General features: G+C 38.5%; 2 protein-coding genes across 2 annotated transcripts; one reads left to right on the top strand and one right to left on the bottom strand.

Annotated features, from left to right (window-relative positions):
• Positions 1–2,970: 2,970 nt before the first annotated feature.
• Positions 2,971–8,999, bottom strand: LOC107755401 (GLTSCR1-like protein). The gene is made up of 6 exons (XM_016572184.1): positions 8,580–8,999; positions 6,049–6,094; positions 5,905–5,953; positions 5,765–5,830; positions 4,582–5,537; positions 2,971–4,189 (listed from the first exon to the last, which is right to left on the bottom strand). Exons 1-6 carry the CDS (start codon positions 8,668–8,670, stop codon positions 3,637–3,639), a joined length of 1,761 nt encoding a protein of 586 aa, XP_016427670.1. The 5' UTR covers positions 8,671–8,999; the 3' UTR covers positions 2,971–3,636.
• A 607-nt stretch (positions 9,000–9,606) lies between these two features.
• Positions 9,607–10,932, top strand: tbcc (tubulin folding cofactor C). The gene has a single exon (XM_016572272.1). It carries the CDS (start codon positions 9,747–9,749, stop codon positions 10,800–10,802), a length of 1,056 nt encoding a protein of 351 aa, XP_016427758.1. The 5' UTR covers positions 9,607–9,746; the 3' UTR covers positions 10,803–10,932.
• Positions 10,933–11,681: the final 749 nt, after the last annotated feature.

The following is an 11,681-nucleotide window of genomic DNA, read 5'->3' as shown; positions in this document are numbered from 1 at the left end:
TAGCGCCATTTTGGAGAGTATCCACTGAATGCAAACAGCGTATGCTGTTCTGTGTCAGCTGCGTCACATGGATACGTTGTTTTTGTTCAAATCAAAGCACAAATAATGTAGAAAACTTATCCGTGTAGTGCGGCTGACCATCAAAAATATCTTAATTTGTGTTCCGAAGATGAACGGAGGTCTTACGGGTTTGGAACGACATGAGGGTGAGTAATTAATGACCGAATTTTCATTTTTGGGTGAACTATCCCTTTAACTAAGATCTAATAAATTATAGAATATTGTTCTACACTGTTTGTTTTTTTGTAAGTCCTGTCATATTTTATTGTTGTTTACATGATCATCCTTTAATTTGCTAACTATTTTACCGATCTCCTTGCTACGTTTCTGGACGTTGATCGTGGTAGTACCCTTGCTGTCTATGGGAGGGTCAGAGATGTCAGAATACATCAAAAATATCTTAATTTGTGTTCCGTCTTACAGGTTTGGAACAACATGAGGGTGAGTAATTAATGACAGAATTTTCATTTTTGGGTGAACTATCCCTTTAAAGAGTCATTGGCTGTAATCAGTCTAAAAGACCCAATTAAATATTCTTGGGAAATGGGTCACCTGCCAACCTACAACATGGAGACATTCAATCACATTTCTGCCGGCGTCTCCATGTCTGCAATTAGTCATTATCAACCTTAAAATAACCCCGATTTTAGAGACAAAGAGATAAAGCAGCCCTCAAAGACTTATAATATATAGAACATATAACAGAACCCCTAAAGTGTGCGGTGGGTTTGGTGGGGGTAATTGAGAATGACCAGGGAAAGGTCATGTGAGAGAGAGAGTGCTATGTGAAGAATCCTGCTATAGAACAATAAAGAGCTGTTTCTGCATCTCCTACAGCATGGTCCTTTTTCAGATAAGTCAGATGACAGGTGCTGAAGAACCCCACAGAACCAGCTGAGGTAAAACCCATTAACCCTGCCTTAGTTCTCCCATGCTGCCAGAATACCGGCGGCTTTCTCACCAACATCAGTCCATTATTCCTCCTCCATGTTGTTTGATCTATGTACACTACCGGTTACAGGTTTGGGGTCATTACGTTTTTTCACAGTAAACAATTTCTATTTCAAATAAATGTTGCTGTTTTGACACTTAGATTCGTAAAAGAATCTTGTAAAAATGTACCATGGTTTCCACAAAAATATTAGGCAGAACAACTGACTGAAATAAATGAACTTTTCCACGACATTCTAATTTATTGAGATGCACCTGTATTATTACATATAAATATCCATAATTCATAAAAAATGAAGACATTACAAAATATTGATTCTTTTTCTTTACAAAAAGTATAAATATTTTGTGTTTCATGTTTTTAGTTTTTGTAATACAAACACTACAAATCAAGTTTTGGGTGATGCAGAAAATAAAACGATAAAAGCAACTTTTACCATGGGGTATTACGATAACTGAAGGCCACACTCACACAACAAAAAGCAGTAAAAACAAATGATAGACTATTTAAACTTGTTTTCACTCACTCTCTCCTAAGGCAAAGAAGCCCTTCGAAGTGAAGGTCTTTCGGAATGCTCTCTAATACCAACCACAAGAGCTCAGATCAGAGAGAAGAATATTTCTCTTTTTTTCTGTCTGCCTGTCATTTTTGGTTGAATTGCTGGGAAAGACGGTGGAGTTTAGTGTTAATGATGCAAAAACAATGGGATGACGTGTATAGATGGAAACAAGCAACCTTCCCTTTGGCTTTGGAATGGATGCTAATGGAAACGCAGACTTGTGAAAATGTCCGCACACTGCAGTTTCTCTACTCTGGTCAGTTTTTGACATTGTCTTGGTCGTAGTCCCATTGTTAAAGCTCACAAGCCTTGTAATGGCACAGTTACACCATTTTCTAACCTACAAAATACAACTGAATGCTAAAAGTCTCCTCTTCAGAAATGATTTCTCAAAACTGGTTGTTAAAATGTGGGCCAGTCCTACTCCAACCAAACTACATTATTTCAGTTAACAGCCATCTCCTAATGCAACTAATTAGAATAATCATAGTGAGTGAAAACCTGATATGCTGTAACTGCACTACTGCTGCTTTCACAACTTTAGAACTCATAGGAGAGAAGAGATCTGCAAAGGGGCTGTAAGAGCTGTGAGCATGGCTATCTGTGAAGTACAAGGTCATTTCCACATGTGCAAATAGAAGCTGCCACTAGGGGCAAAAACTGCAAACCGACCACCAAGACTACAGCCTGACCAGCAGGGATCTCGATGCACAGGGGGAAATGAAAAGTTTCAAACAACATCTAGGTGGGTGAATCTCACAGAAATCTCAAATCAAAGGAAAGAAATGAGACATTATATTTGCTCAGAGAAATCAAGCCTATTGTGGACCTCTGAGATTTTGTTGACCACTGACATTGTTTCATGACTATTAAGCACATTTAGAACCAATTTTCATTAATGCAACAAAACATATATTTTCATTATAAATAAAGAAGCGATATATGTTAATGTGAGAAAAAAAAAATCAATTATAATGTACTAATACATAACAGTATTGTTGCACAGCCTTTAATTCATGCTTATTTAAATATAACCCATACTTTATTAAAAAACAAAAAAGATTTTGAGATTTTTTTTTCAAAATATGCAATATGAATTTGATGATGTAAATGCAGCAATCAAAATGTGTGGTAAAATGTGCTTGATTGACGTTAAAAATATCACAATGCAAAAATACATATTACTGATCCTAAAATGGTTTTAATTTCTTTTTGCAAAATATTACTTATTTTTATTTCCTTTCATTTTGGGTCAAAATGTGACTGCAAGTTTTTATGAGATTCACCTATGCGAGTTATTGAGACTTAAGGTACAAAACGGCACATATTTTCTCCAGGCAGGGAGCAGTACAGATTTTAAAAAATAAATAAATAATAATAATAATGCATCATTTAAAAAAAATGAATTAAAACAAACAAAAAAGATAAACAATGTAACATTGTACCCTCAATCTGAGGTCTTAACTTTCCCCTGCACAAAACCACACAAGTGAGTTTTGTCTCTGTGGAGGGGTCACATACCTGTAAGGTACAGAAAAAAAGTAAACCAAAAAAGAAAAAAAGAGCACAACCAATGCTCAAAAACAATTAAATGTGCAGGTGTGTTCGTGTGCGTCACTTGTTTCAATGTCTACTGCACTGACACAACATAAGTGTTGAGACAACCATACAACCTTAAGTGCGGACTGACTATTTGTCTAAGTGTCTGATATTGACCAATAAGCTACAAATATCAATGTCTACTCATGACATTTCAAACATCACACTTACTGCTTGATTGTGTGTGTATGTGTGCATATATTGATGTGCGTGTGTGTGTGTGGTTGCAAGTGTATCCTGTGAAGCATTGTCAAAAAGGCTTTCTTATGTAAACTTCTCTAGAACAACAGGCACAGTATTAGAGTATCACCATCACCAGATTCACCTTCCTGTTCCTCGACATCGTCACAGCCGCTGTGTGCATTTTAACCCGCGATAATGCCAATGTACGTCCGTTCAGCTTGCACACAAATGGCATGAAATGAGATTAACATGGAACAACTAACAAACATAAATATGGCACTGTCTAACATTCTAAGATGCTATTCACGGCAGCCTCAAGCACAGAGTCAGCCAATGGGGTGTGACTATGATCTGAGGGAAGTTGATGTTCATGACCCTGCCCCAGGTTCGAAGGGTAGCCTTGGGCGGAGCTATGCTGTGATTGGCTGGGAGATGTAGGGTAGTGAGCATGTTGACTGTTGCTGCTGATTAGGTTGTTGAATTTCTTTTTTTTTAGGTCCAGGATGCACTTGATGGGAGTTCTTCTGTGTTCCTCCATTCCTTGTTGTTGAGGTTCTGTCCTATAAGCAGGTTCTGTGTGGCTGTTCATACCCTGCCCATCTCTTCCGGTGTGACTTATGGAATGCCTTGGGGATGTCTCCATTACGCTGGGATTGCCCTCATGGGTGGCGGGCGTCAAAACTTCTGTACTTCGGATCTTCAGTTTAGGGCCACAGCAGAAGTCTTCCAGGAATCCATCTGAGAGAGCGATGTAGCGAAACATCACAAACATAAAGCCAATCAAGCAAAAAGCAATTGCATTTTGGTTGCATTTACGTGTAAATACAGTACAATATCTTCAAAACATTCCAGAAATTACACCAATTATTATGAAAAGTAACCAAAACATTTATACTGTATATCTAACTGTTCAAAATTTTCAGTACCATCTTCACACTCTCTTCACGCTTTTTTTTTTTATTACTGAAATGTAATTTTTACATATTTTTATATATGTAATTTATATATGTTCTCTAAGGCTTTGGCAATTGTATATAATTATGCATGTGCTACTTTGCATAACAAAACTGATATGGGTCATTCCAAGAAATCGGTGCCTTTTCCAGTTTAATCAAGTTTTTTTAAATATCCATGAAATGGAGACACCTTAAAATGACAAAAAATTGTATTGTGCCATGCCATCTCAGGCTATGTAATTTATTATTTTATGACTATTTTTCTACCTAACACCTGCCCATTCACAGCCTGGAAGCCGTGAACAGTCGTACCAGGGGTGAGGGAAATAGAAGTGGGTAGCAAAAACTGCCCTTGAGGCAGATTGGACTGGGACTGTGGTTGCGCTTGCTGCCCCAGAGGTGAATGCATTACAATGCTGCTGGCTGGATTGACCACTTTCACCTGCTGAGCAGACTGAGGAGAGCCGCTGGCTGTGTATGGGTTACTGACTATATTCGCAGTAGTTGTGGTGCTGGGTTGAAGCCCGATGTTGCTGATACTGTATACAGTTTGTCCCCCTGTCTGTAAGGGTTTAGGCTGAATGGGTCTAATCAATGTCTGTTGCATAGGGCCTCTCTGGATGATAATATTCTGAACTGGTATCGTCCCTTTATTGAAGGACATTGACACCTGACCAGCTGCAGAAGGGGTGAACATGGTACCTTGTCCGCTGTTGTTTGTCACTACATTTCCACTCTGCCTCAAAAGGATTTGAGGCTGTTCCAAACTGTTGATAGTCATCATGGAGGAGGCACTGCCATTGAAGGATCCCACTACCTGGATGTGTCCAGCAGGGCCGTTTGGCAAGGGTAGTTGGGGAACCTGCTGGATAAAAGCCTGAGGTTGTGCCAATGGTGCCACCACACCAGGACCTGGGATACCTTCAAACCCTCCAGAGACCAGCTGCTGAGGGAAAGCGGAAGCTGTGGGAATGAGAGAGGGCTGGGAGTCCAAAAGGGCTTCTTGAGCCAATGTCTGCTCTGTAATATCTGCTTCCAGCAATGACTTCTGAAGTATGTCGAAGGGTTGGTCCTCGCCCCCAAGATCGACCTCGTCTTGTGAGGTTCCACTGTCGAGGTCATCCTCGATGAATGGAAGACTGCTTGAGAGCTGAAGCTCAGTTCCACCAACCTCCCCAAATTCTCCCAAATGATTGTGGTCATCTTTGAGTCCTTCGTTGGAGCCACCCTGAGTAGAAAACCAAATAATTTGTTGTTTAGATGCTCTAAAACCCATTCTAGATATCCCAGTTGCATTCAAACTATACCTATTTGAACATATGAAACCACATTTGTGGAAATATTGAAATATTTTATTTAACTGTGTTTGAAAATAAGTTTTTGAGATTATAGTATTTTCACATTCCAGTAGATATGAGCTTGTCTTTCCTTGATAGGAACCTTGTCTTTACTCACTGTGTCACTAGTGAAGAACGAACTGGCCGACCCAAACGCTGCATTAGTCACATCATCTTCTCCAATCTGTTTGAAAGTCAAGTTGTCAATAACATTTCAATATAAAACACAAAAATGTCATATAGTCTAAGCATACTTACACATTTACTATTTGAACCATGAAGATACTCATTCAATGCTTGCACATCTCTGTTAAAAAAAACAGTTCATGAAAACACATGTGTTACGTTTGATGGGTAAAAACTCTTTTTAAAGTGTACTCATCCAATTGTAATGCTGCTTACCCTATAAAATCCAGAAGCCGGCGGTCGTCTTCATCATCCATGACACCTGTGACACAGTAATTACAGATTTTGAGATTTTTCAATGGACTCAGCAAAGTACAGGTTCGTTAAATTTGAACCCAGTCCTGACTTTGACTACGCTAAGATATAATTTGTATATGAATTTGTTCTGAATAGGCTACATCTGAAGGATCCAATAAATGTAGCGTGTATAATGTTCTAAACAAAATCAAAACTATGTAATCTGTCAGGAACCCCAGTTTGTCAATGAACATTCTCAGGCATAGTTTGTCATTTCAAGCATAGGTTGCGAATTAATGTATAATATTAAATTCAGGTACAATAATATATTTGATATATTAATAGGCCAAACTAAACTATGGGCAATGTCAGGCTTTTGAAATAACTCTATGATAACAATGTAAACACACAAAGGGAATTTTGGGAACCCTCTGACATCATTCTATTTTCAAAGAAGAATAAATATAAAACAAAAAAATAGCACATTACTAATTATTACTGTGTACTAAACAGTAATAAACTGTTTGATATGTCACCAAAAACATAAACAGTAATGTTTGAACAGTAAAACTGTCTAATATACATGGTACTTTTATTTAAATGCGAATATGATTTCTATGTTTAAAAATACCTAAGTCAATTGTGTGACAGAAAGAATGGCTGTACTCTTTGCTGCAGCCTAGAGACTTCAAAATGGCGGCTGGTGATTGAAACTGCGCCACTGCTCGCTACAGCCGACAGACTAAGGACATTATGACGCAAAGTACTTGTGCAGTGGTATAATGCTACTCGACTTTAATTTCAGATCATATTTCTTTGTAAAGTTGCCATAAGAATGTGAACAACTTGAAAATTCATGTGTGGAAACGTGACAAAGGAAGCGACGTGGGGGATGGGTGAAACATGTTTGGCTAGTTTGATTGTTCACTCACACTTCACAAGCTTCTGTTAATGTTTTATAACACACTTTATGGTTAAGGCTAGTGAGGGAATGAAATTCGTTGTCTGTGTTTTTCCAAAGTGATTACATGTTTGAACAGCATCCGATGTGTATGTATTTTCTCTATTGTTTCGAAACAAACAACATGTTGTTAAAAACAGCTTAATGAGCTTGCAGAAATCCAAAATTGCGAATGTTAGCCTTTATTTCATAATTTAAAAACATACGCACAGAAACTGAAAAAGAAACTCAATGATCGAACAGTCTATAAAGGTTATAAATGGATTCGAACGAATGATAAGATTAGTCAATAAATATAACTGCTTAATATTAAGATCTTATATGCTATTTGTATTCAAAACTTTTAACATTTTCTAACTTGCAAGACTAAACTAGCAATATCCGTGTAGTGCAATCTGGACGAAGAAAAAAAAGTATGACATTAATCCGGCCCTTTTACATCTCGACTTCAAAATATATTTTTAAATCGTTCTTATACATGCAAATGCGGGTTTTATAAACTAAACGATGTACTAAATGTGAGATATATCTTTAACACTTGTATTCGATTAGGCTGTAGTCAAGTTAGCAAGCCAAATGAGGGAGGAGATGAATTTTTTTTTTCTTCCTCTCTAACAGAAAAAAAACCCTATCTATCCTCTTTGCCTGTTAAGTCAAAGGGGCGGAAAAGAGACGCGTAGAAAACCAGCAACCCCTCAAAATACACAGTAAAACCCTGTCGAAGCAAGGCGACGCATTTTACTGATTCACTTGTCACACGGTGGCAGGGAGGACTAAAAGGCTCTCCATGGCGCAAGGGCAGGACGCACAAAACCCGCCTTAATCTCGCTGAAACGAACTGCTAGAAACACACAGGGACTTTGTCCATAAATAGACCGAGGCTGGAGAGGCTCGTTTTTTCGCAAATGCTCTTCTAAAAGCGTATTTGCGCATCTGTGACAGCCGAGGAGCGCGAGCGGGACAGGGGACAGGGGACAGGCGGCACGAAGAAACGCGTATTCGGCCTCGGACGGCTCGTTTCACACCGGCACGGATGTCGTAGGTTTTACGAAGGGGGTAAAAGCGGATCATCTGGCGAGTCCTAAGCGTTCTTCGTGCTCAGTTGATGATGGCCTTCTTGACGTTGTGGACGTTCCCCCCACCTAACGTTATTAAGAAACGGCTGAATTCGTCGAGCAAAAACCGAACGGAGAACAAATCGTTGGCCAAGCATAACTATTTATTTGAATTTGCATCACATAAAGACGACTTGAATAAGTGGCAAACCCTTACTCCTGTCTCACTCCTCTTGAAACCCAATATCTCCATTTGGCAACTTTTAATTTGCTCCCCCTCCTCCTCCTCCTCCTCCTCCTTCTTCTTCTTCCTCTTTCTCCCTCTCCTACTCATATATTTTCCCTCACTGTCCTTGCTGCTCAGTCTCAGATAGATTTTTCTCTCTCCACGCTTGCTCTTCCCTCCCCGAAGGAAGGGGAGGAAGGAGGTTGTGTGTGTTTTTTCCTTGAAATTTTTATCACAAAATTATAATACACTCAAAGGGGAAACTCACCGTCATGAAAAAGCAGTGCCGTGTCCACGGGGTTTCCTCGCCATCTCTGCACGGGCCGGTGGAGCAGTGCGGCTCCAGCAGAAGGCAGCATCACTACATAGTGCACTACACTCCATAGGGTTCTTTACTTGAACGAAAAGGGGTCTCTTAAACTCTTTGTTTACTATTAAGGTTTCTTCTGCAACCATACAAGTTAAAGCTGTTGTTTTGATTAATCATTCGAAATGCCTGACATGAATAAATGAATATAAATTGTGTTTGTAACAAGCGACAGGGGGCGGGGAATCCTCAACGACCACACCTTTGAGTCCTGAGAGACCACACATCACCCACAAGTGTCAACCCGAAGCAAATACAATAAACAATACCTCATTGGATCCTTTGATCCTTTATCTGATTATGTAAAATATAGGAGATTGTTGCCACAGCGAGGCTTTAAATGTTATCAATAACGAAAACTAAATTAAAACATTAAAAACTAAAATAAAAATCGACTATAATTTATAGACAAACATTTTCATCACTTCAAAACGAACTAAAATTTTGTTACTTTGTAGTCATTTTAAAACAAATTTTAAGTACTAAAACGAAATAATCTAAAAAAAAAAAAAGCATGATAAAATGAAAATGAAACTAACAGCAATGGAGTAAACTTAAATAAAACTAAATGAAATATAAATTAAAATGCAAAATATAATAATAACCCTGCTGGTTTGATTTTTGTTTACAATGCATACACTGACCATGTACACAATTCAACAGATAATCAATATAAACTGTAAACTGTGAGGGATATAATAATAATAATAATAAAAATAACAATAATACAGTCAAGTCATCTTGCAATTCTAAAAGAAATAAATCAACACAATTGTTTTTATAAACATGCTGTAAAATAATAAATTTCACATCAATTAAAAATCAATAACTAATTAAATATGAATATGACAGAAGAAGTCTAAACAAAGTAATAAATAACTTTACTCCATCATTTAAATTATGTATGGGAAAACGGTCATAAGTTTATTGTGAACGTGAACATTTAATGCGCCAATAGAACGCCGCATTACTAACGGTGCTGATTCTTAGTCCAATCATTGATAAGCACACTTTGACGAGTCATCACATGATCAACGTGCGTTCACCACGCCTGTTTTGAGAAACAACATGGCGGCACTGGGAGTAGAAGTTAATGTGAGGAACGATGATGGAGAAACAAATACAGCTGTCAAAGTTCCCGAACGTGTGTTACTAAGGGATCAAGCGAGGCTGGAGGAGGCAGAGCGCCGGAGAAACGTCAAGGAGAGCCAGACCGTGACGGAAGAAAAGAGCGATTTCTTCACGTCCACCTTTAATGCTGAGAAGACAGCAGTCGAGGAGCTGCTTTCCAGCTGTAACGATAATGACCCCGACAAAGCCGCAAAAACACTGGAAGAGGCCACTTTGAAAATTCAACAGCTCCTGAAGTTTCTCAATGACAGCATGATGTTTCTAACCCAGTATGAAATAAGACAGGCGCAAGCATCCCTGCAGAATCTCCAGAGCTCTCTTGCTGAGAAAAGAGATGAGGTGTTGCCTAAAAAGAAATTCGCCTTTAGATCCAGGAACACCGGAGCAAGTAAGCAGCCTGCACCGATTCAACAAACAACAGATAAGTTTGCATCTGATGCGGCTGGTACTGTAGTGGTGGATGCTGCGGTCTTTGTAGATCAGTGTGGATTCTCTAATGCTGACAATCAAGTCTTAATCAAGCAAGCTGAGGAGATCCAGCAACGAGATGTTCTGTTATCTCATCTGACAAACTGTAAAGTCAGGCTTTATGGCTGTCCGAGCACTTTGCACATCAAGAACGTCCGCGGCTGCGAGATCCTCTGCGGGCCAGTGTCCAGCTCTGTTTTTGTAGACCAGTGCACTGACAGCACTTTAGTATTCCCCTGTCAGCAGCTGCGTACCCATAACACCACTGCCACTCAGATATATCTGCATGTGACCAGCCGGGCAATTATAGAGGACTGTCATGGGGTCCGGTTTGCCCCATTCACGTGGACTTATCCAGGGATTCATGATCATTTCAAAGTGGCTGGACTTGATCCAAACAGGAATAACTGGACAGAGGTGGATGATTTCAATTGGCTTGCTGCTGGCACACCTTCACCCAACTGGACTGTCATTCCTGAGACTGAGAGAATATGTAGTTGGGATATTGTGGAACAAGCATCCTAACAGTAATGATCTGATTGCATTATTGTGTGCTCAGTCAATATGACGCTAAAATTGAGATCCCATAAACATAGAAGGTTCTAGAATTCCTACTGGCAAATTAATTGATTTGATTAATAATTAATAATAAATAGAAGGCTGTATAAGAAAATAATAAAGTCTGATTTTATCACATTTGTGTTTATTTGTGATTCACTTGCCAAGTCTATGCATTTAATAATCATAATCATTAAATAAAATCAATGTTAAAGGGATAGTTCACCCAAAAATTAAAATTCTGTCATCGATTACTCACCCTCATGTCATTCCAAACCTGCAGAAGTCAATGTAATATAATACAACTATTTGGCTACCAGCGTTTTTCAAAATATCTTTTTTTGTGTGTGTTTGGAAGAAGAAGACATGCATTCAGGTTTGGAATGACATGAGGTTGAGTGGATGACAACAGTTTTCATTTTTGGGTGAAATCCTTTTAATTCTGTTACTATTGTTCAGACATTTTTTCATAGATTAACCTGAAGAAATGTACATTTTTGTTTGGTAACAAATTGTTGAGTTGTTTTCTATCTTTCAACATAAAAGCTTTATGGAAAAATTATATACAGATCTTAATTTTGGTGCTTTTGTGTATTATATGCAAAATAATGCATACAGATGGGGTTTTCATTTAAAGGGGTCATACGATGTTGCTAAAAAGAACATTATTTTGTGTATTTGGTGTAATGAAATGTGTTTATGCGGTTTAAGGTTAAAAAAACACATTATTTTCCACATACTGTACATTATTGTTTCTCCTCTATGCCCTGCCTTTCTGAAACGTGTCGATTTTTACAAAGCTCATCGGTCTGAAAAAGCAAGGTGTGCTCTGATTGGCCAGCGATC

The sequence above is a fragment of the Sinocyclocheilus rhinocerous genome, unplaced genomic scaffold (genome assembly GCF_001515625.1).
Source record: "Sinocyclocheilus rhinocerous isolate Xijiao unplaced genomic scaffold, SAMN03320098_v1.1 scaffold140, whole genome shotgun sequence".
Lineage (NCBI taxonomy): Eukaryota > Metazoa > Chordata > Actinopteri > Cypriniformes > Cyprinidae > Sinocyclocheilus > Sinocyclocheilus rhinocerous.
Note: the sequence above shows the minus strand (reverse complement) of the source record. Positions and strands in the feature narration are given on the sequence as shown.